The sequence below is a fragment of the Ranitomeya imitator genome, chromosome 5 (genome assembly GCF_032444005.1).
Source record: "Ranitomeya imitator isolate aRanImi1 chromosome 5, aRanImi1.pri, whole genome shotgun sequence".
Taxonomy (NCBI): Eukaryota; Metazoa; Chordata; class Amphibia; order Anura; family Dendrobatidae; genus Ranitomeya; species Ranitomeya imitator.
The window spans coordinates 407280709-407306209 of record NC_091286.1 but is presented as its reverse complement, the minus strand read 5'-3'; the positions used below and the strand labels follow the sequence as shown (position 1 = coordinate 407306209).

Below are 25501 nucleotides of genomic sequence, written 5' to 3'. Positions count from 1 at the left end.
ACAAGGGAGAGGTACCGCCCTTTTGTATCTGTAGGTTTCCTGTTCCTAATGGGCGGATCCCCTCTCTCTGTCGTGCTGTCATGGGAGTCCGAGTAAAAAGCATTTATCATACTAATCTGCACTGGAAATGGTAGATGAGGCATCACCAAAATCAGTGTGAGATCTCATCAGAAAAAGTTATAAAAATGTTGTGATCCATTCTCTAAATATATTGCAGTTATCGTATTATAAAGCACGGTGTACTTACAATTGCTCATTTTGCCTTTCTACCAGCTTCCTTCTCTTTTCCATTAGGTCTATGACACCACATGATTAAATACTGACTAGCTGAGACCTTCTAATCTCTATGTAGAAACTGGAGGTCAATTTTCCCTATGTGACTCATACGTTCCTGGCAGGTAGAAGAGGGAGAAGCTGGGTCAGGAGTTGAAGAGGGGGATGATAAATGCAGGGACAAGAGACTTCCTATTACTACATACAGTAGAGAAAAGAGAAGAATTAGCTTACAGAGGCCAGAAAGGAGCGTACATACATGGATGGAAAACTAGGTGGGAGGGTGACCTAAACTGCTTGGCCACGCCCAGAGTGCACCAAGCACCCCATTGGCATATCTGAATAAAGAACTATTTATATGCAGCGGAGTATTTGGAAACTAAGGGAATGCTTTTTTATCAGGGATCTCACAAAGTTCTGTGCTTGGTTTGAATAGTCATCTTCAACTGACAAATTCCCTTTAAATGGAACCTGTCAGCTGTTTTTTCATATCTGAACTAAGACTAGCACCTTTATCAGTGCCTGTGCTGAATTCCATGAAGGGGTATATAACACCCTGACTCCCCCTGTATACCTCCCAAAACCCCATTGAAATTCGCCTGAGCTCTATGTAAATTCTGCCGGTCCGATAGACATCCTGGCTCGACGTCTATCAAACTTTCCGGCTTCTGATCGCTGTCCTACTGCTCTGATTGACGCGAGTCATCCACATAGCTGAGCAAAATCTCACACTTGGGTAGAGACACTGACGGCTCGCGTGTGAATTTCACTCTGCCCTACTGCGGGCAGAGCTTAAAACATGTGCGGTGATGTCTCTGCGCAGGCGCGAGATTTTGCTGAACTATGTGGATGATGCAGGAGGACGTCAATCAGAGCAGGACAATGGCAAAAAGCAGCCAGGAAGGATAGATGCCCCAGAAAGGACACCTATTGTTGACACGTTCCCTTTAAAAGGGAATCCATGAGCAGGTTTTTGCTATTTAATCTGACAGCAATATGAAGTAGGGACAGAGACCCTGATTCCAGTGGGGTGTCTCACTTACTGGGTGAGGCAGTTCTGAAAGAATCAGTTTCGCCTGTGGCCAAGTTTGCAGATGTTGAGCTGTGTATAACACCCTGCACACAATACTGATAGGCAGTTTTCTGTGTAAATTGCATAGTGACAGAAAGATGCTAATCAGTGGTGAGGGAGTGGTTGGACTATAAGGCACGAGGCAGCTTGTCCGGTAGTGCTGATAAAACAGTGAATTTAACTGAAATAGCAAGAACCAAGACCAGTAAAAGTTACATCACTGGAATCCGGTTCTCTTTCCCTACACCAGTGATCTCAGATTACATAGCAAAACCATGCCGACAGATTCCTTTTATGTGATGTAACATATACCATGTCTTTTGATATACAATTGCAATTTCCACCCGATTCCCCATTTTACCATTTGCCATGGTACAAAATAAACATTTTCCTTGTACAACAAAAGCATGAAAAATCCAAGGGTGAATGATCTAGTGATATTGGTAGCATAAAAATATTTAAGATCCAAACACACACCTTCCTAGCCGAAAAACTATACTGATGACAACGCAACAAAAACGAGCAGTGAAAGGGTTACCTACGGCCTAACTGCACCATTAAGAGAGCTGCCTGCACAGATTCCAAGCCCAGCGCAGCCTGCGTCTCATCCCGAGAGAGCTGTCACCGGCTGTGTAAACACCAGCTTCCCGTCAGCAAGTTCAGTCAATACGGAGCTTGTTCCAGGCAGTGCACACTCACCGGCAATCCTCCACAAAGCAGAGCAAACCCACTGCACGCCGCCGAGACTCTTAGACAGGACATTATTTCACTTCTAGAAGCTAAATAAACATTATACCTAAGGCTCCGGGGTACACACTACATATTAATGGCCACTGGAAACCACACTGGACTAAGATTCTTACAGAACCCAGCAACATTTACACAGTGACCACACCACCTTTTTATAGGATTTTGTTCAGTGTGGCAAGCTATGAAACTTTACAAATTACTTATATTAGGGCATTTTTCTTCATTCCTTTTCCCCAGTCTTTGTGCCTGCCTTTGGCTACCCTTTTGGAGTACAGATGATGGCAGTGAAAATGTCAGAGAAAAGCCAGATGCAGGAGATTAGGGTGTATGTTGGGATAGACGTAGAGGAGCGGCGGGGGCATTTGTCGTAATTTGTTTTTAGGGTGCCAACCTCCGCTGTAAGGTAGGGTCAGTACAATTTATTGGCCCTTCATTTTTTCAATTTATTCAACACTGACCACAATTGTCCCAACGTTTTTATATCCCCTTCCTATAGGGTTTCTAAGGGACAGTCGACGGTGAGTGGGGACGCCATGCGCAGGTGTAGGGTGCCAACCTCCGCTGCTAGGAAGGGTGCTGTTGAGTTTTAGAATAGGGCCAGGAACTTCCGGTGGCCTTTTCCATCAAGTGTTTCTTGCTTGCTAATGGTATTTTCTTTTTGAGTGCACCAGTATTTTAATAAATTGTTAATAAAACCTATATTGTATTATTTGGGGGCTTCCTCTGTGAACTATATTGATAAGCTGAGCCTCAGGAGACAGGGGCTAACACTTTCACTGCCATCATCTGTACTCCAAACGAGTACGTTTCGATATATATGCAGCTGAAGGAGGCTAATAGACTGCGGAAGAGCCGAGCTGTAAAAGCCACTCACACTAATTACTTTTTACTGTACTGAAGACATCCCCTGATAAAGTAATCTGCAAAGTTCTGTAACTTTCCTTACTAGACAAAATTATTAAAAAACCATCAATCAGCTACTGAAACCTATAGATGCAATCAGGCAAACTCCTGAGCAAGAGCTACATTAAAATGTTTTGTAAAATATATATGTATACATACAATATATGCCCGAGTCTAAGCCGGCCCGAGTCTAAGCCGGCCCGAGTCTAAGCCGGCCCGAGTCTAAGCCGACCCCCCTAATTTTGCCACAAAAAACTGGGAAAACTTATTGACTCGAGTATAAGCCTAGGGTGGAAAATGCAGCAGCTACTGGTTAATGTCAAAAATAAAAATAGATACCAATAAAAGTAAAATTGAGACATCAGTAGGTTAAGGGTTTTTGAATATCCATATTGAATCAGGAGCCCCATATAATGCTCCATACAGATCATTATTACCCCATAGATGCTCCATATAAAGCTGTGCCCCATATACAATGCTCAGCACCGTTCATTTTTGCCCCATAGCTGTGCTATATAGTGCTCTGCACCGTTCATTATTGCCCCATAGCTGTGCCATATAGTGCTCTGCACCGTTCATTATTGCCCCATAGCTGTGCCATATAGTGCTCTGCACCGTTCATTATTGCCCCATAGCTGTGCCATATAGTGCTCTGCACCGTTCATTATTGCCCCATAGCTGTGCCATATAGTGCTCTGCACCGTTCATTCTTGCCCCATAGCTCTGCCATAAAGTGCTCTGCACCATTCATTCTTGCCCCATAGCTGTGCCATATAGTGCTCTGCACCGTTCATTATTGCCCCATAGCTGTGCCATATAGTGCTCTGCACCATTCATTCTTGCCCCATAGCTGTGCCATATAGTGCTCTGCACCATTCATTCTTGCCCCATAGCTGTGCCCCATATAGTGCTCTGCACCATTCATTATTGCCCCATAGCTGTGCCATATAGTGCTCTGCACCATTCATTATTGCCCCATAGCTGTGCCATATAGTGCTCTGCACCGCTCATTATTGTCCCATAGCTCTGCCATATAGTGCTCTGCACCGTTCATTTTTGCCCCATAGCTGTGCCATATAGTGCTCTGCACCGTTCATTATTGCGCCATAGCTGTGCCATATAGTGCTCTGCACTGTTCATTTTTGCCCCATTGATGTACCATAGAAAGCTGTGCCATTGCTGCTGCTGCTGCAATAGAAAAAAAAAAATGCCATACTCACCTCTCTTGCTTGCAGCTCCTCAGCATCCGGTCCCGGCGTCTCTCGCACTGACTGATCAGGCAGAGTGCGCCGCACACACTATATGCGTCATCGCGCCCTCTGACCTGAACAGTCAGAGCGGAGAGACGCCGGGAAGATGGAGCGACGCCCGGCGTGTGGAACGGGGATAGGTGAATATGCGATACTTACCTGCTCCCGGCGTCCCGCTCCTTCCCCCGGACAGCTGGTCTTCGGTGCCGCAGCCTCTTCCTCTATCAGCGGTCACCGTTACCGCTGATTAGAGAAATGAATATGCGGCTCCACCCCTATGGGAGTGGAGTCCATATTAATTTTCCAATTGAGCGGTCCCACGTGACCGCTGAAGAGGGGAAGAGCTGCAGCACCCGAAGACCGTGGGACGGCAGGGGGAGCGCCAGGATCGCCGGGACTAGGTGAGTATGCCTCAGCGCCCTCTCCCCCTCACCCGCTGACCCTGCCACCCACCGTGACTCGAGTATAAGCCAGTCATGGCCTAAAGTATTAACACCCCTGCAATTCTGTCAGATAATACTCAGTTTCTTCCTGAAAATGATTGCAATCACAAATTCTTTGGTATTATCTTCATTTAATTTGTCTTAAATGAAAAAACACAAAAGAATGAAGAAAAAAGCAAAACATTGATCATTTCACACAAAACTCCAAAAATGGGCCAGACAAAAGTATTGGCACCCTCAGCCTAATACTTGGTTGCACAACCTTTAGCCAAAATAACTGCGACCAACCGCTTCCGGTAACCATCAATAAGTTTTTTACAATGCTCTGCTGGAATTTTAGACCATTCTTCTTTGGCAAACTGCTCCAGGTCCCTGATATTTGAAGGGTGCCTTCTCCAAACTGCCATTTTTAGATCTCTCCACAGGTGTTCTATGGGATTCAGGTCTGGACTCATTGCTGGCCACCTTAGAAGTCTCCAGTGCTTTCTCTCAAACCATTTTCTAGTGCTTTTTGAAGTGTGTTTTGGGTCATTGTCCTGCTGGAAGACCCATGACCTCTGAGGGAGACCCAGCTTTCTCACACTGGACCCTACATTATGCTGCAAAATTTGTTGGTAGTCTTCAGACTTCATAATGCCATGCACACGGTCAAGCAGTCCAGTGCCAGAGGCAGCAAAGCAGCCCCAAAACATCAGGGAACCTCCACCATGTTTGACTGTAGGGACCGTGTTCTTTTCTTTGAATGCCTCTTTTTTTCTCCTATAAACTCTATGTTGATGCCTTTGCCCAAAAAGCTCTACTTTTGTCTCATCTGACCAGAGAACATTCTTCCAAAACATTTTAGGCTTTTTCAGGTAAGTTTTGGCAAACTCCAGCCTAGCTATTTTATGTCTCGGGGTAAGAAGTGGGGTCTTCCTGGGTCTCCTACCATACAGTCCCTTTTCATTCAGATGCCGACGGATAGTATGGGTTGACACTGTTGTACCTTCGGACTGCAGGGCAGCTTGAACTTGTTTGGATGTTAGTCGAGGTTCTTTATCCAACATCCGCACAATCTTGCGCTGAAATATTTTGTCAATTTTTTTTTTCCGTCCACATCTAGGGAGGTTAGCCACAGTGCCATGGGCTTTAAAGTTCTTGATGACACTGCGCACGGTAGACACAGGAACATTCAGGTCTTTGGAGATGGACTTGTAGCCTTGAGATTGCTCATGCTTCCTCACAATTTGGTTTCCCAAGTCCTCAAACAGTTCTTTGGTCTTCTTTCTTTTCTCCAAGCTCAATGTGGTACACACAAGAACACAGGACAGAGGTTGAGTCAACTTTAATCCATGTCAACTGGCTGCAAGTGTGATTTAGTTATTGCCAATACCTGTTAGGTGCCACAGGTAAGTTACAGGTGCTGTTATTTACACAAATTAGAGAAGCATCACATGATTTTTCGAATGGTGCTAATACTTTTGTCCACCCCCTTTTTTGTTTGGTGTGGAATTATATCCAATTTGGCTTTAGGACAATTCTTTTTGTGTTTTTTCATTTAAGACAAATTAAATGAAGATAATAATACCAAATAATTTGTGTTTGCAATCATTTTCAGGAAGAAAATGAGTATTATCTGACAGAATTGCAGGGATGTTAATACTTTTGGCCATGACTATATACAGGTCCTTCTCAAAAAATTAGCATATAGTGTTAAATTTCATTATTTACCATAATGTAATGATTACAATTAAACTTTCATATATTATAGATTCATTATCCACCAACTGAAATTTGTCAGGTCTTTTATTGTTTTAATACTGATGATTTTGGCATACAACTCCTGATAACCCAAAAAACCTGTCTCAATAAATTAGCATATCAAGAAAAGGTTCTCTAAACGACCTATTACCCTAATCTTCTGAATCAACTAATTAACTCTAAACACATGCAAAAGATACCTGAGGCTTTTATAAACTCCCTGCCTGGTTTATTACTCAAAACCCCCATCATGGGTAAGACTAGCTACCTGACAGATGTCAAGAAGGCCATCATTGACACCCTCAAGCAAGAGGGTAAGACCCAGAAAGAAATTTCTCAACAAATAGGCTGTTCCCAGAGTGCTGTATCAAGGCACCTCAATGGTAAGTCTGTTGGAAGGAAACAATGTGGCAGAAAACGCTGTACAACGAGAAGAGGAGACCGGACCCTGAGGAAGATTGTGGAGAAGGACCGATTCCAGACCTTGGGGAACCTGAGGAAGCAGTGGACTGAGTCTGGTGTGGAAACATCCAGAGCCACCGTGCACAGGCGTGTGCAGGAAATGGGCTACAGGTGCCGCATTCCCCAGGTAAAGCCACTTTTGAGCTACAGAGAAGCAGCACTGGACTGTTGCTAAGTGGTCCCAAGTACTTTTTTCTGATGAAAGCAAATTTTGCATGTCATTCGGAAATCAAGGTGCCAGAGTCTGGAGGAAGACTGGGGAGAAGGAAATGCCAAAATGCCTGAAGTCCAGTGTCAAGTACCCACAGTCAGTGATGGTGTGGGGTGCCATGTCAGCTGCTGGTGTTGGTCCACTGTGTTTCATCAAGGGCAGGGTCAATGCAGCTAGCTATCAGGAGATTTTGGAGCACTTCATGCTTCCATCGGCTGAAATGCTTTATGGAGATGAAGATTTCATTTTTCAGCACGACCTGGCACCTGCTCACAGTGCCAAAACCACTGGTAAATGGTTTACTGACCATGGTATTACTGTGCTCAATTGGCCTGCCAACTCTCCTGACCTGAACCCCATAGAGAATCTGTGGGATATTGTGAAGAGAAAGTTGAGAGACGCAAGACCCAACACTCTGGATGAGCTTAAGGCCGCTATTGAAGCATCCTGGGCCTCCATAACATCTCAGCAGTGTCACAGGCTGATTGCCTCCATGCCACGCCGCATTGAAGCAGTCATTTCTGCCAAAGGATTCCCGACCAAGTATTGAGTGCATAACTGAACATTATTATTTGTTGGTTTTTTTGTTTGTTATTAAAAAACACTTTTATTTGATTGGATGGGTGAAATGTGCTAATTTATTGAGACAGGTTTTTTGGGTTATCAGGAGTTGTATGCCAAAATCATCAGTATTAAAACAATAAAAGACCTGACAAATTTCAGTTGGTGGATAATGAATCTATAATATATGAAAGTTTAATTGTAATCATTACATTATGGTAAATAATGAAATTTAACACTATATGCTAATTTTTTGAGAAGGACCTGTATATACTACAGAGTGTGTATATATGTGATAATGTCTGCGATAAACTATGCTTTTATGCTTTAAGATTATAACGAAATTGAAAGACAATGTGGCCTCTTCTGACCGAAAGCTCAATTTACACATACACGGGTCAATGTGTTATAAGGCATGTATAGCATAAAATGTGAACGAGAGCCAGGTATTTACCTTCAGAAATTATATGGCTAGAAAAGGATTTTTTTTTTTTGATATCTAGAATTCTTTCAGTTTTTCAGAAGTGTGATGTATTCAGCAGAAGCCTACAGCGGCAATCATCTGATCTGTTACCATTTTGGACCGAGAACACCTTAAAGGAGTGTGGCTTGGGTTAGAAATGTGGCTCAACTGTCCATGTGCCACTGAAGGCAAGAAAGTGGGAGAGGCTCCTGCTGCAGCTAGGTGTCCAGCAGCCATATATAAAATAATGGAAAAGAGCGATTTTGAGAGACACAGATTTCCCTATAATATCTCTCACTACTTTTAGCAATAGAAAGAAACATAAAAGTAGCAAAAAAAAATGAGAATAATATTAAAGGATGAACTGCTGCATATTTTAAGATTATTATTGTACTTTTTAGCATTCAAATAGAAAAATGTTAAAACTTGATATACTATATATTTGCTGAGGCACTATACATGGCTTTATGTACACCCAACTGTAAACAAAATAAAGAGCACAGAAACATGTGCCACCAATGAAAGGCCATAATAGGAATGTGTATGCATCAATAGGGGGTGCAGATGTCACAAAGCCATCATCAGATATGGTTAGAGCTAGTCGAACCACTGACCTGAAGAGGATGAAGCCCAGAGACTCCACAGCAGCCCTCCTTACGTCATCGTTCACATCACTCACCTAACGAGACACGAGCACAGATCCGATGTAGGCAACGCAGCTCCACAATTCATGATATACACAAATAAGCGCAATGCAAGTATACTTACAGCAACATGAAGCAGGCGACGAATAGCTTTGTTATTTCCTGATCCGCAGTATGCCATGGCGACCGTGTACATGCCTGAACGACGCAGAATTGGGTCCTAAGAAGAACAAGACATTTAGTTCAAGGGAGATCTTCACCACCAAAACTCAACTTAAAACTACTTTGAACACATCATACAAAGAGAGAAATCACTGGAGGAGGACATCAAAGGAGGAAAACCAGCAAATCGATGGTCTGGCACAATCAAGATAATGGCGGAGAAGACCTAGGTGGACATATCTAGGCTTGCACAAGATGGATCTTCCTACAGATTGTTCACTCAAGTCACCATGACTTAAGATCAGGCCGAAGGCTGTTAAATAATATATAGTCCTACATGGGACTTCGCCCCTATAAAACTCACACCTGCCGTGTACATTTCTTTAGTTGTATAGAATATCTGTTTTATTGCTTATGCAATTGAGAGCTCCTTGGTGCACCCTTGGTGTGGCCAAGGGCTCAGTGCACCATTCCAACCCCTCAATCAACATGCCACGCACCTCCGCTTAGCTTGACTAACAGCACTTGTTTGTCTAGAGCGAGCACTGCCCACCCGAACTGACAGGGGCGCAGCTTTTGTAGGTGCACGCATTCTTCTCTCCTGGTTGCTGCCCACAGGATCGCACAGCTGCAGACAGGAGTGAGGGATGAGAGCAAGCTGGCACTGACACTGTATGCAATTCCTGCAATGTCGGTGCGGAGGGGCAGGGCCGGGGATTCAATTTAGGCAACACTTGCTCTGGGCAAGCAAACACTGCCAATCAAACTAGGAGGTGGTGGGTGGCATATTAAATACTGGGGTGGAACGATGAATTGACTACTCACTTAGGGTGTACCAGGGACTCCTCATTTGCATAGAATAAACATTTTTTTGTAAAACTAAAAGGGAGCTGGATGGTGCGGGTATTGGCTTTATCGGGGTTAATTCTCCTATTGGACTCTATAAGTAGTGTAAAATGACTTTTGGGGAGATGATATTCCCGCTAAAGCCACACACAGCTCTGTATACACAGCGCATTGCAGCAAGGTTACGTCAGGCTGCAGCGGAGTAGTTTTTCTCCTACGGCGGTAATTTGTGAAGTGTTTTGCACAATAACTCTGGCTTATAATTTTGTACGCACTTTCTCCTGTACTGCCTATTAAGCTCAATTCATTTCAGAATAAAATTGATGTCTCCTGCCACAGCTTCAAACCTAAGAAGTACTTGGAAGCCAGACACGTCTGCTGCAGGGAGGTAAAACAGACATGGCCGATAAATTCTACAGGAATGAGAACAAGCCAGACAGTGGGAAGCATGAAGGAAAACTACACTCAGGAGGAGAGGGGATTTTTTTCTTTTTAAATGTAGCTTTTAAAAGGGTTTTTCAGGACTGTGGAATTGATGGATGATCAGAATATGCCATCAATATCAGGAGCTGACCTGCATAGTACTAGAGACCACCCACTAAGCAGTGTACAGAGCTGTAATAGGGCTGTTAACGTCCGGTCATAATGAGCCCCACAAACACCTGAACAGTGAGGTGTCAAATGCCAGACTCCAAGCAATATCATAGTCCTGGACAAACCATTTACAGGGAATCTGTCAGCAGGATTTCACACCCCAAACTGGCTCTTGTAAAGACAAGTCCTGCAATACCTTTACATGGGCAGTCCATTCCGCTGTTACCGGGAAATCAGCATTTACACCGATATGCAAAGAGGCTGAAGAGCTATTTGTAGATCACTCCAGCACTACTCACCGCCTCCTGCTTAACTGATAGACTCTAGGCTGTGTGACTTCAGGGAAAGGAGCTGTCAGTCAAGTGGGAGGGATAGAGGCTTCAGATCTGCAGTAGCACTTCAGCCTCATTTGCATATCAATTCAAACATTGATTTCTCAGTAATGGAGGAGGAACAGACTGGCCATGTAGACATTGCTGGACTTGTCTTTGAAAGAGCAACATGCACATATAAATATTTTGAGATGTAACATAGTAACATAGTAACATAGTTAGCAAGGCCGAAAAAAGACATTTGTCCATCCAGTTCAGCCTATATTCCATCATAATAAATCCCCAGATCTACGTCCTTCTACAGAACCTAATTGTATGATACAATATTGTTCTGCTCCAGGAAGACATCCAGGCCTCTCTTGAACCCCTCGACTGAGTTCGCCATCACCACCTCCTCAGGCAAGCAATTCCAGATTCTCACTGCCCTAACAGTAAAGAATCCTCTTCTATGTTGGTGGAAAAACCTTCTCTCCTCCAGACGCAAAGAATGCCCCCTTGTGCCCGTCACCTTCCTTGGTATAAACAGATCCTCAGCGAGATATTTGTATTGTCCCCTTATATACTTATACATGGTTATTAGATCGCCCCTCAGTCGTCTTTTTTCTAGACTAAATAATCCTAATTTCGCTAATCTATCTGGGTATTGTAGTTCTCCCATCCCCTTTATTAATTTTGTTGCCCTCCTTTGTACTCTCTCTAGTTCAATTATATCCTTCCTGAGCACCGGTGCCCAAAACTGGACACAGTACTCCATGTGCGGTCTAACTAGGGATTTGTACAGAGGCAGTATAATGCTCTCATCATGTGTATCCAGACCTCTTTTAATGCACCCCATGATCCTGTTTGCCTTGGCAGCTGCTGCCTGGCACTGGCTGCTCCAGGTAAGTTTATCATTAACTAGGATCCCCAAGTCCTTCTCCCTGTCAGATTTACCCAGTGGTTTCCCATTCAGTGTGTAATGGTGACATTGATTCCTTCTTCCCATGTGTATTACCTTACATTTATCATTGTTAAACCTCATCTGCCACCTTTCAGCCCAAGTTTCCAACTTATCCAGATCCATCTGTAGCAGAATACTATCTTCACTTGTATTAACTGCTTTACATAGTTTTGTATCATCTGCAAATATCGATATTTTACTGTGTAAACCTTCTACCAGATCATTAATGAATATGTTGAAGAGAACAGGTCCCAATACTGACCCCTGCGGTACCCCACTGGTCACAGCGACCCAGTTAGAGACTATACCATTTATAACCACCCTCTGCTTTCTATCACTAAGCCAGTTACTAACCCATTTACACACAATTTCCCCCAGACCAAGCATTCTCATTTTGTGTACCAACCTCTTGTGCGGCACGGTATCAAACGCTTTGGAAAAATCGAGATATACCACGTCCAATGACTCACCGTGGTCCAGCCTATAGCTTACCTCTTCATAAAAACTGATTAGATTGGTTTGACAGGAGCGATTTCTCATAAACCCATGCTGATATGGAGTTAAACAGTTATTCTCATTGAGATAATCCAGAATAACATCCCTCAGAAACCCTTCAAATATTTTACCAACAATAGAGGTTAGACTTACTGGCCTATAATTTCCAGGTTCACTTTTAGAGCCCTTTTTGAATATTGGCACCACATTTGCTATGCGCCAATCCTGCGGAACAGACCCTGTCGCTATAGAGTCCCTAAAAATAAGATATAATGGTTTATCTATTACATTACTTAGTTCTCTTAGTACTCGTGGGTGTATGCCATCCGGACCCGGAGATTTATCTATTTTAATCTTATTTAGCCGGTTTCGCACCTCTTCTTGGGTTAGATTGGTGACCCTTAATATAGGGTTTTCATTGTTTCTTGGGATTTCACCTAGCATTTCATTTTCCACCGTGAATACCGTGGAGAAGAAGGTGTTTAATAAGTTAGCTTTTTCCTCGTCATCTACAACCATTCTTTCCTCACTATTTTTTAAGGGGCCTACATTTTCAGTTTTTATTCTTTTACTATTGATATAGTTGAAGAACAGTTTGGGATTAGTTTTACTCTCCTTAGCAATGTGCTTCTCTGTTTCCTTTTTGGCAGCTTTAATTAGTTTTTTTAGATAAAGTATTTTTCTCCCTATAGTTTTTTAGAGCTTCAATGGTGCCATCCTGCTTTAGTAGTGCAAATGCTTTCTTTTTACTGTTAATTGCCTGTCTTACTTCTTTGTTTAGCCACATTGGGTTTTTCCTATTTCTAGTCCTTTTATTCCCACAAGGTATAAACCGCTTACACTGCCTATTTAGGATGTTCTTAAACATTTCCCATTTATTATCTGTATTCTTATTTCTGAGGATATTGTCCCAGTCTACCAGATTAAGGGCATCTCTAAGCTGGTCAAACTTTGCCTTCCTAAAGTTCAGTGTTTTTGTGACTCCCTGACAAGTCCCCCTAGTGAAAGACAGGTGAAACTGCACAATATTGTGGTCGCTATTTCCTAGATGCCCGACCACCTGCAGATTTGTTATTCTGTCAGGTCTATTAGATAGTATTAGGTCTAAAAGTGCTGCTCCTCTGGTTGGATTCTGCACCAATTGTGAAAGATAATTTTTCTTGGTTATTAGCAGAAACCTGTTGCCTTTATGGGTTTCACAGGTTTCTGTTTCCCAGTTAATATCCGGGTAGTTAAAGTCCCCCATAACCAGGACCTCATTATGGGTTGCAGCTTCATCTATCTGCTTTAGAAGTAGACTTTCCATGGTTTCTGTTATATTTGGGGGTTTGTAACAGACCCCAATGAGAATTTTGTTACCATTTTTCCCTCCATGAATTTCGACCCATATGGACTCGACATCCTCATTTCCTTCGCTAATATCCTCCCTTAAAGTGGACTTTAGACAAGACTTTACATAGAGACAAACCCCTCCTCCTCTCCGATTTTTACGATCCTTTCTAAACAGACTGTAACCCTGTAAGTTAACTGCCCAGTCATAGCTTTCATCTAACCATGTCTCGGTTATTCCCACTATGTCAAAGTTACCTGTAGATATTTCTGCTTACCTGTGAAATCCTGCTGACAAATTACAATTACTAGTGCTCTATTACACTCTATTCTGCCCATGGAAGTAAACCTAATTTTAAATCACTTACCTTATCTCTGCAAAGACTCTCAATTAAAGCATCTGCTTCCTCCATACGGCCATACATAACCAGGGCAATGCCAACTGCTAAGCCTCGTAAGATCTTCTCATGCTGCGTCTCTTGGGCATACCCAACCATATCTTCTATGGCTTGGGCATTTTTGGATCCAAGCATCACCAAGCCAAGTGCCAAGCCTGCCGCCTCCCCTAAATTCACAGTGGTAAAAGGTACAAAATGATAAGCTGACCTAACAAAACACAATGGTACACAAGACAGAAGGAAACAAATGCAGACCTGTCACAGCATCATCTTGGTAGAGATTTGTTTTAAGCAGGTCATAAACATCTTGCCGTGCTGTTCCCATTGCAGCCAAACCTAAACCTAAGCAGCCACCGTGACGCACAATCTGTTTAAAAAAAGAAAAAAGTAAGTCATGGGAAAACTGCGGTAACCCAAGCAAAAGGCAGTGGCCGAATTACTGATTTTTTGGTTTCAAAGCCTTCAGAAACATTTCCTCCTCCTCCTTACCTTCTTAGTCTCACCAACCCCATACCTCACTACTCCCCCCCAAAGCATACAGTTAATATTTTAAAAGCGGCTCAAAATAAAGAAACACCAACTAAGTAAACTTTAAAAGGATATTCCACTTTTAAAAAAGTTGTCCACAGATGATCGTATACTTTTACAATAAAAAAATAAAATAAAAAAAAACTAGTGCAGAAAGTACTCACTCCCCCAGGTTTAGCACCGGCTGCAGCTCCTGTCTGTGTTTTTGCCTGTGCTGCAGCCAACCACTAAGCTCTGTGGTTCTGTCAATGTAGGCAGCACAAGCTGCCGAGAACGGCAATTAGCTGCAGCGGTGATGTGTGCTGTTGATGTGACGTTACAGGTGCATCCAAAATACAGATACGGGGGCAGGGGGCCAGTGCTTGACTGGTGAGTGTAAAGATCAGACCATAGTTAAAGTCTCAAAAGAACACTGAGCCTCGGAGGAAGCCGCACGCGAAACACACGTCAGGGTTGATCCTTAGACCTGTGTGGCAGTCAACATCCACCTTCTTATACTGTTCTGTATGAGAATTTCACTATGGTCTTTCTAGTTTACATGTCGCCCAGTTCAGGAAAGTGTTCTACCTCCACCTTTAGGTCTTATTTTGAGAAGACCTTCCATTTGTTTGCTAAGCGTTTTTCAATTGTTGAATCATTGGCTACTTTCCTTTTAGCCTATATACAATCTATTTCTAGCAGACTTCTGCTTTTGGTATACTTATCCTCATAAACAGACTTTATTATATTGTATCATACCTTTTTGTGAACCCAGATATCTCTTTTATTAGGATTCTTGCTCCTCCTTACATTTCACTTTGATGTGCATGTACGTTCACTTGTGCGTATAGTTGTACAGATTGCTATTACTTAATGACTGCTGTGGCCTATGTTTGGTACTCTCTCCTTTTTAATGTTCTTGCATGTGTTGCAATAATTAATAAAAATTTGTCTTTCAGATGTGGCTCATACTCCTATGTGTCCATAGGATCTTGCAGTTCATGATGTGGGAGAGCCCTCACTAGCTTTGGTCCATCAGGAAACTTTTACAGATACAGATACACTGATCTGGCACCTGAAGGCAGCCACTCGTTTCTCCTGCAGCAGAAACAGCAGTACTCTATGATGTGGGACCACTTTCCATGACATCTATAACCTATTAGAGCAGTGTTCCCCAACTCCGGTCCTCAAGACCCTACAACAGGTCACGTTTTCAGGATTTCCTTAGTATTGTACAGGTGATGGAATTAATGCTTGAGCAGATGATAAAACTGTCACCTGTGCAATACTAAGGATATCCTGAAAACGTGACCTGTTGTAGGGTCTTGAGGACTGGAGTTGAGAAACACCCTCAGTTTATCTGGAGAAAGAGTTCTGAAGGGACAACCTTATAGTGACATTTTGGCGGACGGTCCCAGCTCTGAATTCCTTACAAACACCAACTACAGCGAATTTCCCAACAAATCCAGTAATCCGAGACAAGTCTTACGTCATTGCTGGCATTCTTCAGCTGGTTGAGTAGGTAGTCTATTATATCACCACCATGGTTAGCATGAATGAGTCCCAACGCATACAGGCCGCCCCCTTCCTGGTATGCAGAGCCAGGGGAAGTGTCTTTTGGCAAATACGTAGCCATAAGCTGTAACGCTTCCTTCTCATGGCCCTGTCGGGGGGAAAGATTGATCAGCATATAATAAACCCACAGAAAATGGTTTATCTACAAATGCCATGCAAATATAAGCTAAACATATATGGCTTTGGCTCACTTACTTTGTGGATGACTCCTAAACTAGCAGTTGCGGTGAACTTTGCCCAATTTGTGGCTCTTGCCAGCCACTCTAGATTATCTCTGTCAATACAAGAAAAACAACAGAGTTCAATTACCATCTACAACTGATGCAACAGACAAGGAGATGTGTGGTGCCTCTTTGCCGAATTTCTAATTGCTCCCAATGAATCTCGCTAGAATAGAGCAGCATCCACAGAATATAAAGCAGGCATCGTAACTGACGGGCGCAGGCTACATCCTTACTGACGGAGCTTCAGTGACGCAATGGGATGGATCTGTACAAAACAGTGGGATTCCATGCATCAAGAAGACATCATAAACCAAGAAAGAACCTGGCCCTTACCTAAGGAACTGATCACTGGTGGTGCCACAGTGCATAAAGGAATTTGCTATTACAGTCGCTGTATGACACACAGAATTCCTCACTGCATCCTGAAATAAAAAGCTCATGGTTAGTGTGCAGAATAAAAAACAATTCCTTGGGCAAACATATCTAGCAGGTCACACAATTGGAATTAACGTACAAAATGGAAGTTGATCTTACTGATAGATTCCCTTTCAAAAGTATGTGTCACAAATTCTTCTTTTAATGTTTTGAATTTAGTGTTAAAAAGTTATTTATGGTGTAAAAAAGTGAAATGGTGCTATGGCCAAACCAGCTGTGAACTGGGCATACCCCTTGGCATGCCCAAATCACAGCTGTAGGTGGAGACTGGAAACATTTCAGTGAAGCCTGGCGCTACAAGACAAGTAACTGGACTACAAGTTATCTCTGCTATTTGTAATTACTGAGATCTGAGAGGAGCTGTCATTTCATTGTGGCTGCAGCACTCAGATCACAGGTGAGCAGCTGTCATGTATTCATTGCTGCACTATAAACACTGGCGTAGGTCTGCTCAGTCACTGTAAAGTCTCATTCAGACATAATGCACAGACTTGTGAATAGACTGACGCCAAGTGAGATGACTTGGTCACTTATTAGTTTGCTCTGTACATTGAAGTTGAATGTGCAGACTATAGTAGAAAGTGACAGTCCTCTCGTCCAATGCACTTTGCACAGGTGCTGTAAAGCCTTATTCAGACGTCTTTGCATCATGCCTAAATGTGGTTTCACACTGATGTAGCAGAGATGAGTCGATCTGCAGTCTACTGGTGAGCTATAACACTGGAGTGGTAACAGCGGAGGTGAGAATACATTGTGCAGCCTGACATTATATTACCTATGCCAGGCTACTGACCTGTTCTCACTGCTGGCAGAAGCCATAGATTCAGCTCTACCCCAATACATCAATAATACTATTTAATATATTTTTACAATCTAGCATGTCATTAACCTATACCATGAACAATGCATTCAGCAGGTTTAGATTCATTTAGCAAAAAAAGTGAAGGAGTTACGGTGTTACAGGAAATAATTTAACAAACCTTAGTGTTCTTTAGGATCATTAAGTCTGTATTGTTATTCCGGATCAAAAATTGTAAGTGCAGCTCTATGGCCATCTCCCCACTTAGGATTTTTATCATTTTTGAAATCTGGTCTTTTGGTTCTGGACTCTGAAGATAAAAACAGCAAAATGGACAATAAGACAAACTAGATATGATGTATGTAACAGCAAGTCCACAACATTTAAAGGTTGGTTACGTTCTTCTTCTCTTCTACTATCCAACTCCGGATTTCACTCAATCCTTACCATAACATCACCAAAAACAGGGACGAGTTGTACTGAACATTTAATAGTCCACAGCAGAAAAGTCACAGCCCACGTAACAGGAATCAGAAGAGAAAATCTAAATATACAGTGTAAAACTGATCTGGAGGAGAAAACCAGGTCCCTAGGTACAGTAAAGCATCAGCCCTTCACAATCGGGTGTGCGGTGACAAAACCAGAAAGCAAGAGCTACTGATCGCAGCATATAAAAACGTAACCAGATGGATCCAGGAACACCGACTTTACATCGATGTGCACTAGGAGTGAGCTTGGCGATAGAAGAAATATGGAGCCCCAGCAATGCAACCCTGGAGGAAACCATTTAACACCTTTTGACATCATAGTAAAAAGTGACAATGTTGTGACAGGAAGTCGTTAATATGGTTTCTCAAGGGATGCAATATATATAGTAAGGGGTAAAACTAAAACCATCTTGGTTGATTGGGTGACTGATGAGACTAAAAAGTGTTCATTCCATTCAGTTTACAAAGATCGGTGAAATACATGTACTAGTGCCTCTACCTGGCATTTCAGATCAGGAGCATTCACTGAATCTGGGCGATGACAACAGGTGACCACATTTCCAGCCACTGGCCCAAGCCATGCGCCTGCTTAAATGCCCTGTTATCTCTATATGCAAGTACACTTCAGAATAAACCACTGATAGCTGAAAGTGTTACAGCAAAACTTGTGCGGAGCTTTATAGTCCTAATACTTCAGCGCTGCTCACCGGAGCGGTCACTGAAGAAGAGCCCACACTACCAGGAAGCAACTTGAGAATACCCCTTTAAAACCACAGATCATAGCATACACGGAATGGAAGAGCCATTAGGCTTGGTTTTCATGCAGGTCTAGGGATTTTTTTTGTAGGCAATGTCAAGAATAGATGAAAAACAATGTATTTGGCTAAAATAAAAAAAAATTGTCAATCTCAAGTCAAGCAGTCATCAGTTTACAATCAAATCTGTTACAATGGGTGAATTAATCTATTCTTGGGATGCTGTTCTACAAGGATTTGTATAAAAAGCATCTTATTTGATATGATTTATCATGAATTATTGATTAAAAAAAGTGGTTACAGAACAGATCTATGCTTCATTCAGATGTCCAAGTATGGACCGTGATACACGGACTTGGCCACGGGTCTCCTGATCCAAACATCACAGCCTTACATAAAACTATGAGGCTGTCAAGTTCGAGTTCAGGAGACCCGTGGTTAGTCCGTGCATCATGGTCCGTATCTGAATGAGGCTTTATTTTACTGCAAACCAAACTTAATCTTGTTATCAGGACACACATGAGCATGCGGACACACTGACCAAGTCTGTTGATTTGCTGCCTGTTGTGCTTGTGGGTTTTTCCTCGGTTTCCATCGATTCACTGCAACATGAAATATGAAACAGCATGTATTATATGCTGACGCTTGTACTGTCATAAGAAGCTTGCTGAGCTAATAATCAGAGAGACGGCCTGCACCTACATCTATGGCCTACATACGAGGTGGAGAAGAAGCTCCCTGACACCTGGTGCTATGTGGGGGCATCACAGTGCACACAAGAAGTCTCAAATGCTTAGGATAACATTGAAAAGTGAAATTATGCCATCCATTGAGTTTTGAAAATATTAGCAAGTTTCATTCGCGCACTAAAAAAATGTTATTTATTTTTTATTGTTTTAGACTATTCTCAACCCATTTGATAATTCTTATGGATTTGATCTGGATTGAAACCTACCTGTCTTTTGCAGTCGCTGGTACCGTGCCGGTGTTCGTTGACCCTGGTACTGATGGAATTGGGGCTCCAACAGTCCGGAGATTTTGGATGACGGAAGACAGGAACTGCTGGCTGGCACTCTCATACAAGTCAAAGCAGATCTGATAAGCCATAAGCAAGTTATCCTCCTTCACCAACTTCTCCAAAATGTCGCTAACAGCTTGTGGGTCGTCCAAGAAGATGAGGCACTGATGGCACAAATAAAACAAGTAAATGTCCAGCTTACCACAACAATTGTCTATACTATTGCCATTCTGAACACGGCACTAAAGTTACCTGGCACACATTGATGAAGTCTGGTTTCTCCAAGTTCATATAGATCTTCACCAAAACTCTGAGAACTTTATTCCTGAACTGTTTGTTTTGCATTAAAGACATGCAGACCTTTAAACTGTAGGCCAACATACCAGGGACATCATTCTAGAACACAAAAAGGTTTTATAATTTAAGAGAGATAGTCCGGAAGCGTAACACATGCACACATTTTATAATAAACTTCACATACTTGATTATTTCAAGCAAGAAAATAACTGAAAAGTGCCGAGCATGGCTCTCACCGATTCCAGAATGGTTTTCTGGAAGACATCCAATCGTCGAGTCTCTAAAGCAATCCCGATTGCCTGCTTGTATTTGTGGTCATCAAGGCAGCGCTGGAACATCTTGTTCACTATCCCTTCTAAGCGCTCATCCACCGGCTTCTTCTCACCCTCCGGGAGCTCAGCATTTTCCACACACTGCTTGGTGTAATGGTCAATGCATTTGGCTACATAGGAAAATGAAAAATTTTAAATAATGCAGCTAACAGAAGTGAAAGGAGATACCTACTCAATCCCTTAAATCCTCATCAATCGCTCAGTCCACAGGACAGAGCAGTGTGCACGTATAGCGGTGTGCGAGCTCAGAGGTAAGGGGGCATTTACGCTGCAAGATAATCGTGAATGGGGTTTGCTAAAGACACTCATTTCACAATTATCTTGCCATGTAATCAGACTGCCAATCACCCAATGAACAAGCAAAACACTCGTTCATCAGGTGAAATGATCTTTTATGCAGCACAAAGGATCAGCGTTCCTGGTGGTGCATCATCCTGTGTAAACCAGATTTGCACTGCCAAGAACAATGGCAGCCTATACGCACTGAGCAATCTAGTATAGATCACTTGAGGCACATGGTTTGCTTTGGTCTGCCTGTGTAAACAGGCATTCAAACCACCAATGAATAGTAAAAGTTTACCGATGAACGTTAGCATGGGGCCGCTGGTCGGTCCATGTAAGCAAACCTTAACGCTTCCTCCACATGGCTTCAACAATTGCTGGGGATCCAAAAACCTGTATGCTTTCAACTTACAGGAGGAGGGGGCCATGTATACCAGGATGAGGATGTCATCTATCCCTGGACGGGGTGGCATGTACACCAGGATGATAGGGTGACATGAATCCCTAAATGGGGGCATATATACCTGGATGGAGACACATCAGGATGGGAGGGCATACATACCAGGATGGGGGATATTAGTACAGAATTTGTGGACATAACCCCTATAACAGTGTAAGCAGCAGGCCCCCCCTACCCCTATAACGTCATGACCACATTTTTTGCTTTAATTTTTTTTTCTATTTTCCTCCTCTAAAAGCTTTGTGTATCTTATTGTCTGATGTATCTTATAGTCCGAAAAATACACTATATTACCTCAAATTATGGGACTAAATAGATGGGAAGTTAAGAGAAAAAATGCTTCGCTTTCTGACCTCCCCTATAATGAATCAGACGCTGTATGTATAAGCCATGGTTTATGAAAAAAAAAAAAATTCAGGCAGTTGAATCCAAGATTTTTTTTAGACCATGACTAAGGCACCCTAGCCGAAATACGTTGGTTTTTCTGTAGAGCTGCACGGTGTCATGCCAAAATGTTGGACATTTAATGCTTAACCCCTTCAAGACCTTGCCCTTTTTCGGTTTTGCGTTTTCGTTTTTCACTCCCCTCCTTCCCAGAGCCATAACTTTTTTATTTTTCCATCAATATGGCCATATGAGGGCTTGTTTTTTGCGCCACAAGTTGTACTTTTGAACGACATCATTGGTTTTACCATGTGGTGTACGAGAAACCGGGAAAAAATTTCCAAATGCGATGAAATTGCAAAAAAAAAAAAAAAAAAAGTGCAATCCCACACATGTTTTTTGTTTGACTTTTTTTGCTAGGTTCGTTAAATGCTAAAACTGACCTGCCATTTTGATTCTCCGGGTCATTACACCATGGTTCATGGACACCAAACATGACTAGGTTATGTTTTATCTAAGTGTTAAAAAAAAAATTCCAAATTTTACTTAAAAAAAAAAAAAAGGCGCCATTTTCCGATACCAGTAGCGTCTCCATTTTTCATGATCTGGGGTCGGGTGAGGGCTTATTTTTTGCACGCCGAGCTGACGTTTTTAATGATCCAATTTTGTTGCAGATATGTTCTTTTGATCGCCTGTTACTACATTTTAATGCAATGTCATGGCGACCCAAAAAAACGTAATTCTGGCGTTTCAATTTTTTTTCTCGCTTAGCTGTTTAGTGATCAGGTTAATGCTTTTTTTTATTGATAGATCGGGCGATTCTGAACGCGGCGATACCAAATATATGTAGGTTTGATTTTTTTATTGTTTTATTTTGAATGGGGCGAAAGGGGGGCGTTTTAAACTTTTTTTTTTTTTTTTTCATATTTTTTTAAAACATTTCTTTTTTACTAGAAGCTGGCACAACTCGATCAGCTCAGCTACATAGGGGCGATCTGATGATCGCTGCTATGTAGTAGATTTACTGCATTGCTATGAGCGCCGACCAGGTCGCGGGAACAGCAATCCAGCATCAACAACCATAGAGGTCCCAAGGAGACCTCTGGTTGCTATGCGGACACATCGCTGACCCCTGATCATGTGACGGGGGTCGGCGATGCGCTCATTTCCGCCCGAGCGTTTGACAACGGCATTTAACCTTTTAATAGCGGCGGGTTAATAGCGATTTCACCCGCTGCTATTGCGGGCACATGTCAGCTGTTCAAAACAGCTGACATGTCCCGGCTTTGATGCGGGCTCACTGCCGGAGCCCGCATCAAAGCAGGGGATCTGCCCTCCGCTGTAATAGTACGGCGGAGGGCGGTAAGGGGTTAAGTAAATGTGAAGTTTTATATTTGCCTGTTTTCCCATCATCGCTGGAGAATCACTTTTTTTCTTTTTCTTTCTAGCCACACTGACTGCATCACAGCTGAACTATCTGACCCTAGGGAGCTTTCAAATTGCATTCATGCATCCATTCAGTGGCTCATATATGGGGTCTATAGAAGAAGCCCCGGCAAAATGGGATTTGGACGTATGTGCGAATGGGGTCTTAGACTATAAAGGTGCTGACAGAGCGAACGTGCGTCACTGCTGGCTGTGTAGGCCTACCGGAGACTGACACCTAGAAGTAGTAGACTGCACCATTACAGTCTATGGCGGGTGCAGGCATAGCCCTGAATGAGGGTCTAACCGTAATGTGAAAGCACCCTTACCGTTAATGTGTGCATAGACTTTGGTGACGATAGCTATGTCACTAATTAACATAAGACAGTGCAGCGGATCTTGCTGTGAGCCAGCAGCTATAGAGCAGGGCAATCTGCAGCATACACTCAAATCCGCAGAAATAAGCTGCCCGATCGGAATGTAGTCCAAGCAAAACTATCCAAGAGTAACACCAATCAGCTCTAGCTGGTCGATAATAGCCCAATACATCTTTATAGCAACCGAAGAGAAAATGTGCAAATAGCAACTACACAGAAGGATACTCAGATTTCATATTTTTATACCTCCCTCACTCTCTCCAAAATTCTCCATGAGTTCAGCGCCTGCCTAGAACCCCATCGACCCAGTGACAACTTACCGATAATAGTCTCCACATATTCAGAGTTGTCATTCACGTTAAACAGATCCCCGGCCCCCAGAGCATAGTTCAGAGACTCTTCAAAGGCCCCTAAGTGGTAAAACACTTTGGAGGCCACCAGGGCAGCAAACTGCCTGCTCCGAAAACTCTCATCTTCATATAGCACCTCACTGTAAAGCAAACAGAGCATCAGTGGCGCAGTCATTAATTCCAAGGCAGCGCAGCACTGGATATAGGATGCCGCCAATCAATCATTAGACATGAGGTTTGGCAGGGATGTGGGGGAGGAATACGGGCGCAGAAATGTGAAGCTGGCCTTACAGGGGGAACACATGCACACTTCCATACACTGCTTTACATCACTCATCACAGAAACCCTTGGAGCCCATAGAGAACATAGGAGGCTCAGCAGAGAGGGCTGCGTGTATGGAGGAGTTGGTAGGAAGCTGCTGGTCGGAATGACTGGCTGAACATCCAGCAGACCGTTAGGAATCATGTATAGAGCTCCTCCAACTACAGTTTATTCTATTCTTGTGTCAACAAAACGACAAAACCCTGGTAAAATAAAAAATAAAAACTGCATGGGGATCTCATCCCCAGCCCTGGCAGCATAAAAAAGGTTCTATACATAGCTGGGCAAGGCAATAAAAAATAAGTACTCTATTTTTAGAAACCCCTTTAATTAGGATGTGTAAAAGTCTTACATTTTATCCACCGACTCGGATATCTCTGCCCAGAAATCATTGACTACAGCATTCAGCTTGTGTAAAGCGAACTCCTAAAAGGAAACAATTTTCAGATGAGTTTGTGGATCTACAGATTTATTAAAAAGTTCATAAATATAGAACGCAGCATGATGTAGAGGCAGCGATGTGTCACTTATCTTACTGGATGCTGCAGTTTGGATACAATCGCTGCTTTAGCTGCTGCAGATCTAACAGGTCTCTGAATGTTGAGCTCTGTATAACTCTCCCACACTACTGATTGAAAGTTCTATGTGTATGCTGTGTATAGGCAGAAAGCTGTCAATCAGTGGTGGGGGTATGATTGGACTACATGGCAGGAGGTTTACTAGTCCTGTAGTGATCATCGCCTGCAGATAAAACAGTGAATTCATAAAAAGTACACTAAGTAAGTGATATCACTGGAATCAGGGTCTCCGATGCTTATATTAAACAGATTACATAGAAAAGACCTAGTGACAGTTTACTATAAGACCTATGTAGAAAGGCAATTAATAGGGAATGAGCATTCTTGCCTAAAAAGGAGCAATTACCCAACAAACTAACAAAACATTCACTGGTCAGGTACAATGATTCTTGAGCTTGCATACAAATGCTACCGGCAGTACATCGTCCTGTGCAGACGAGCCAGGTCTACTATACTACCGCCGGTCCAGGTACTAGTCTCTGATCGGCAATAATGTAACGGCCAGGGATGTTAGACTGCGTCACTGCCGCTCACAGGCAGATTAATATCACAAATGGCAACCGTGTAAACTAAAGGGACAAGCTCTGACTTATGAATGAAGAAAAACGGAGGACAAGAAACACCTGAAAACCGTCAAGCATTAGTAGAGATGGTAACAAGAAGCCATGTAGGAAATATGTAACAGAGGATGAAAAAGAAGGACTGCGCAAACCTTCAGCTGAGGCTCCTCTTCATCCAGAAGGGACAGGATACCAGCTGCAGGACAAGAGAACACAAAGTCACATGAATGTGGAAACGCCCTGAGAATTCGATTTTATAAAACTAATACAGGCACGTTAGGATTCTATACATCTTCAGGTTCCGTTCACACATTGAAGAGGTTTTTTTTCAGCAGCAAAAATCTGCTCTCTTGCAGTGAAAATGCTGTGTTCAAAACACTGAAGAAAAAAACACCATCATGTGCATGAGATTTCTAACATCTCTTCGGTTTTGTGTAGTTTCTCATACTATACCATGTATGGAGT

General features: G+C 42.7%; 1 protein-coding gene across 1 annotated transcript in view; it reads right to left on the bottom strand.

The window, feature by feature from the left end:
• PSMD1 (proteasome 26S subunit, non-ATPase 1) overlaps positions 1-25501 on the bottom strand; it is a 115614-nt gene that overhangs the window by 71491 nt on the left and 18622 nt on the right. Inside the window, exons 2-16 of the mRNA XM_069727001.1 lie at positions 25189-25232; positions 24251-24324; positions 23547-23716; positions 20203-20408; positions 19922-20065; positions 19607-19833; positions 19193-19253; positions 17590-17718; positions 16508-16596; positions 16146-16224; positions 15865-16038; positions 14124-14235; positions 13839-14035; positions 8897-8992; positions 8743-8807 (exon numbers count right to left, since the gene is read on the bottom strand). Of these exons, the coding sequence (XP_069583102.1) occupies positions 8743-8807; positions 8897-8992; positions 13839-14035; positions 14124-14235; positions 15865-16038; positions 16146-16224; positions 16508-16596; positions 17590-17718; positions 19193-19253; positions 19607-19833; positions 19922-20065; positions 20203-20408; positions 23547-23716; positions 24251-24324; positions 25189-25232 (1867 nt within the window). The remainder of the gene's footprint in view (positions 1-8742; positions 8808-8896; positions 8993-13838; positions 14036-14123; positions 14236-15864; positions 16039-16145; positions 16225-16507; positions 16597-17589; positions 17719-19192; positions 19254-19606; positions 19834-19921; positions 20066-20202; positions 20409-23546; positions 23717-24250; positions 24325-25188; positions 25233-25501) is intronic.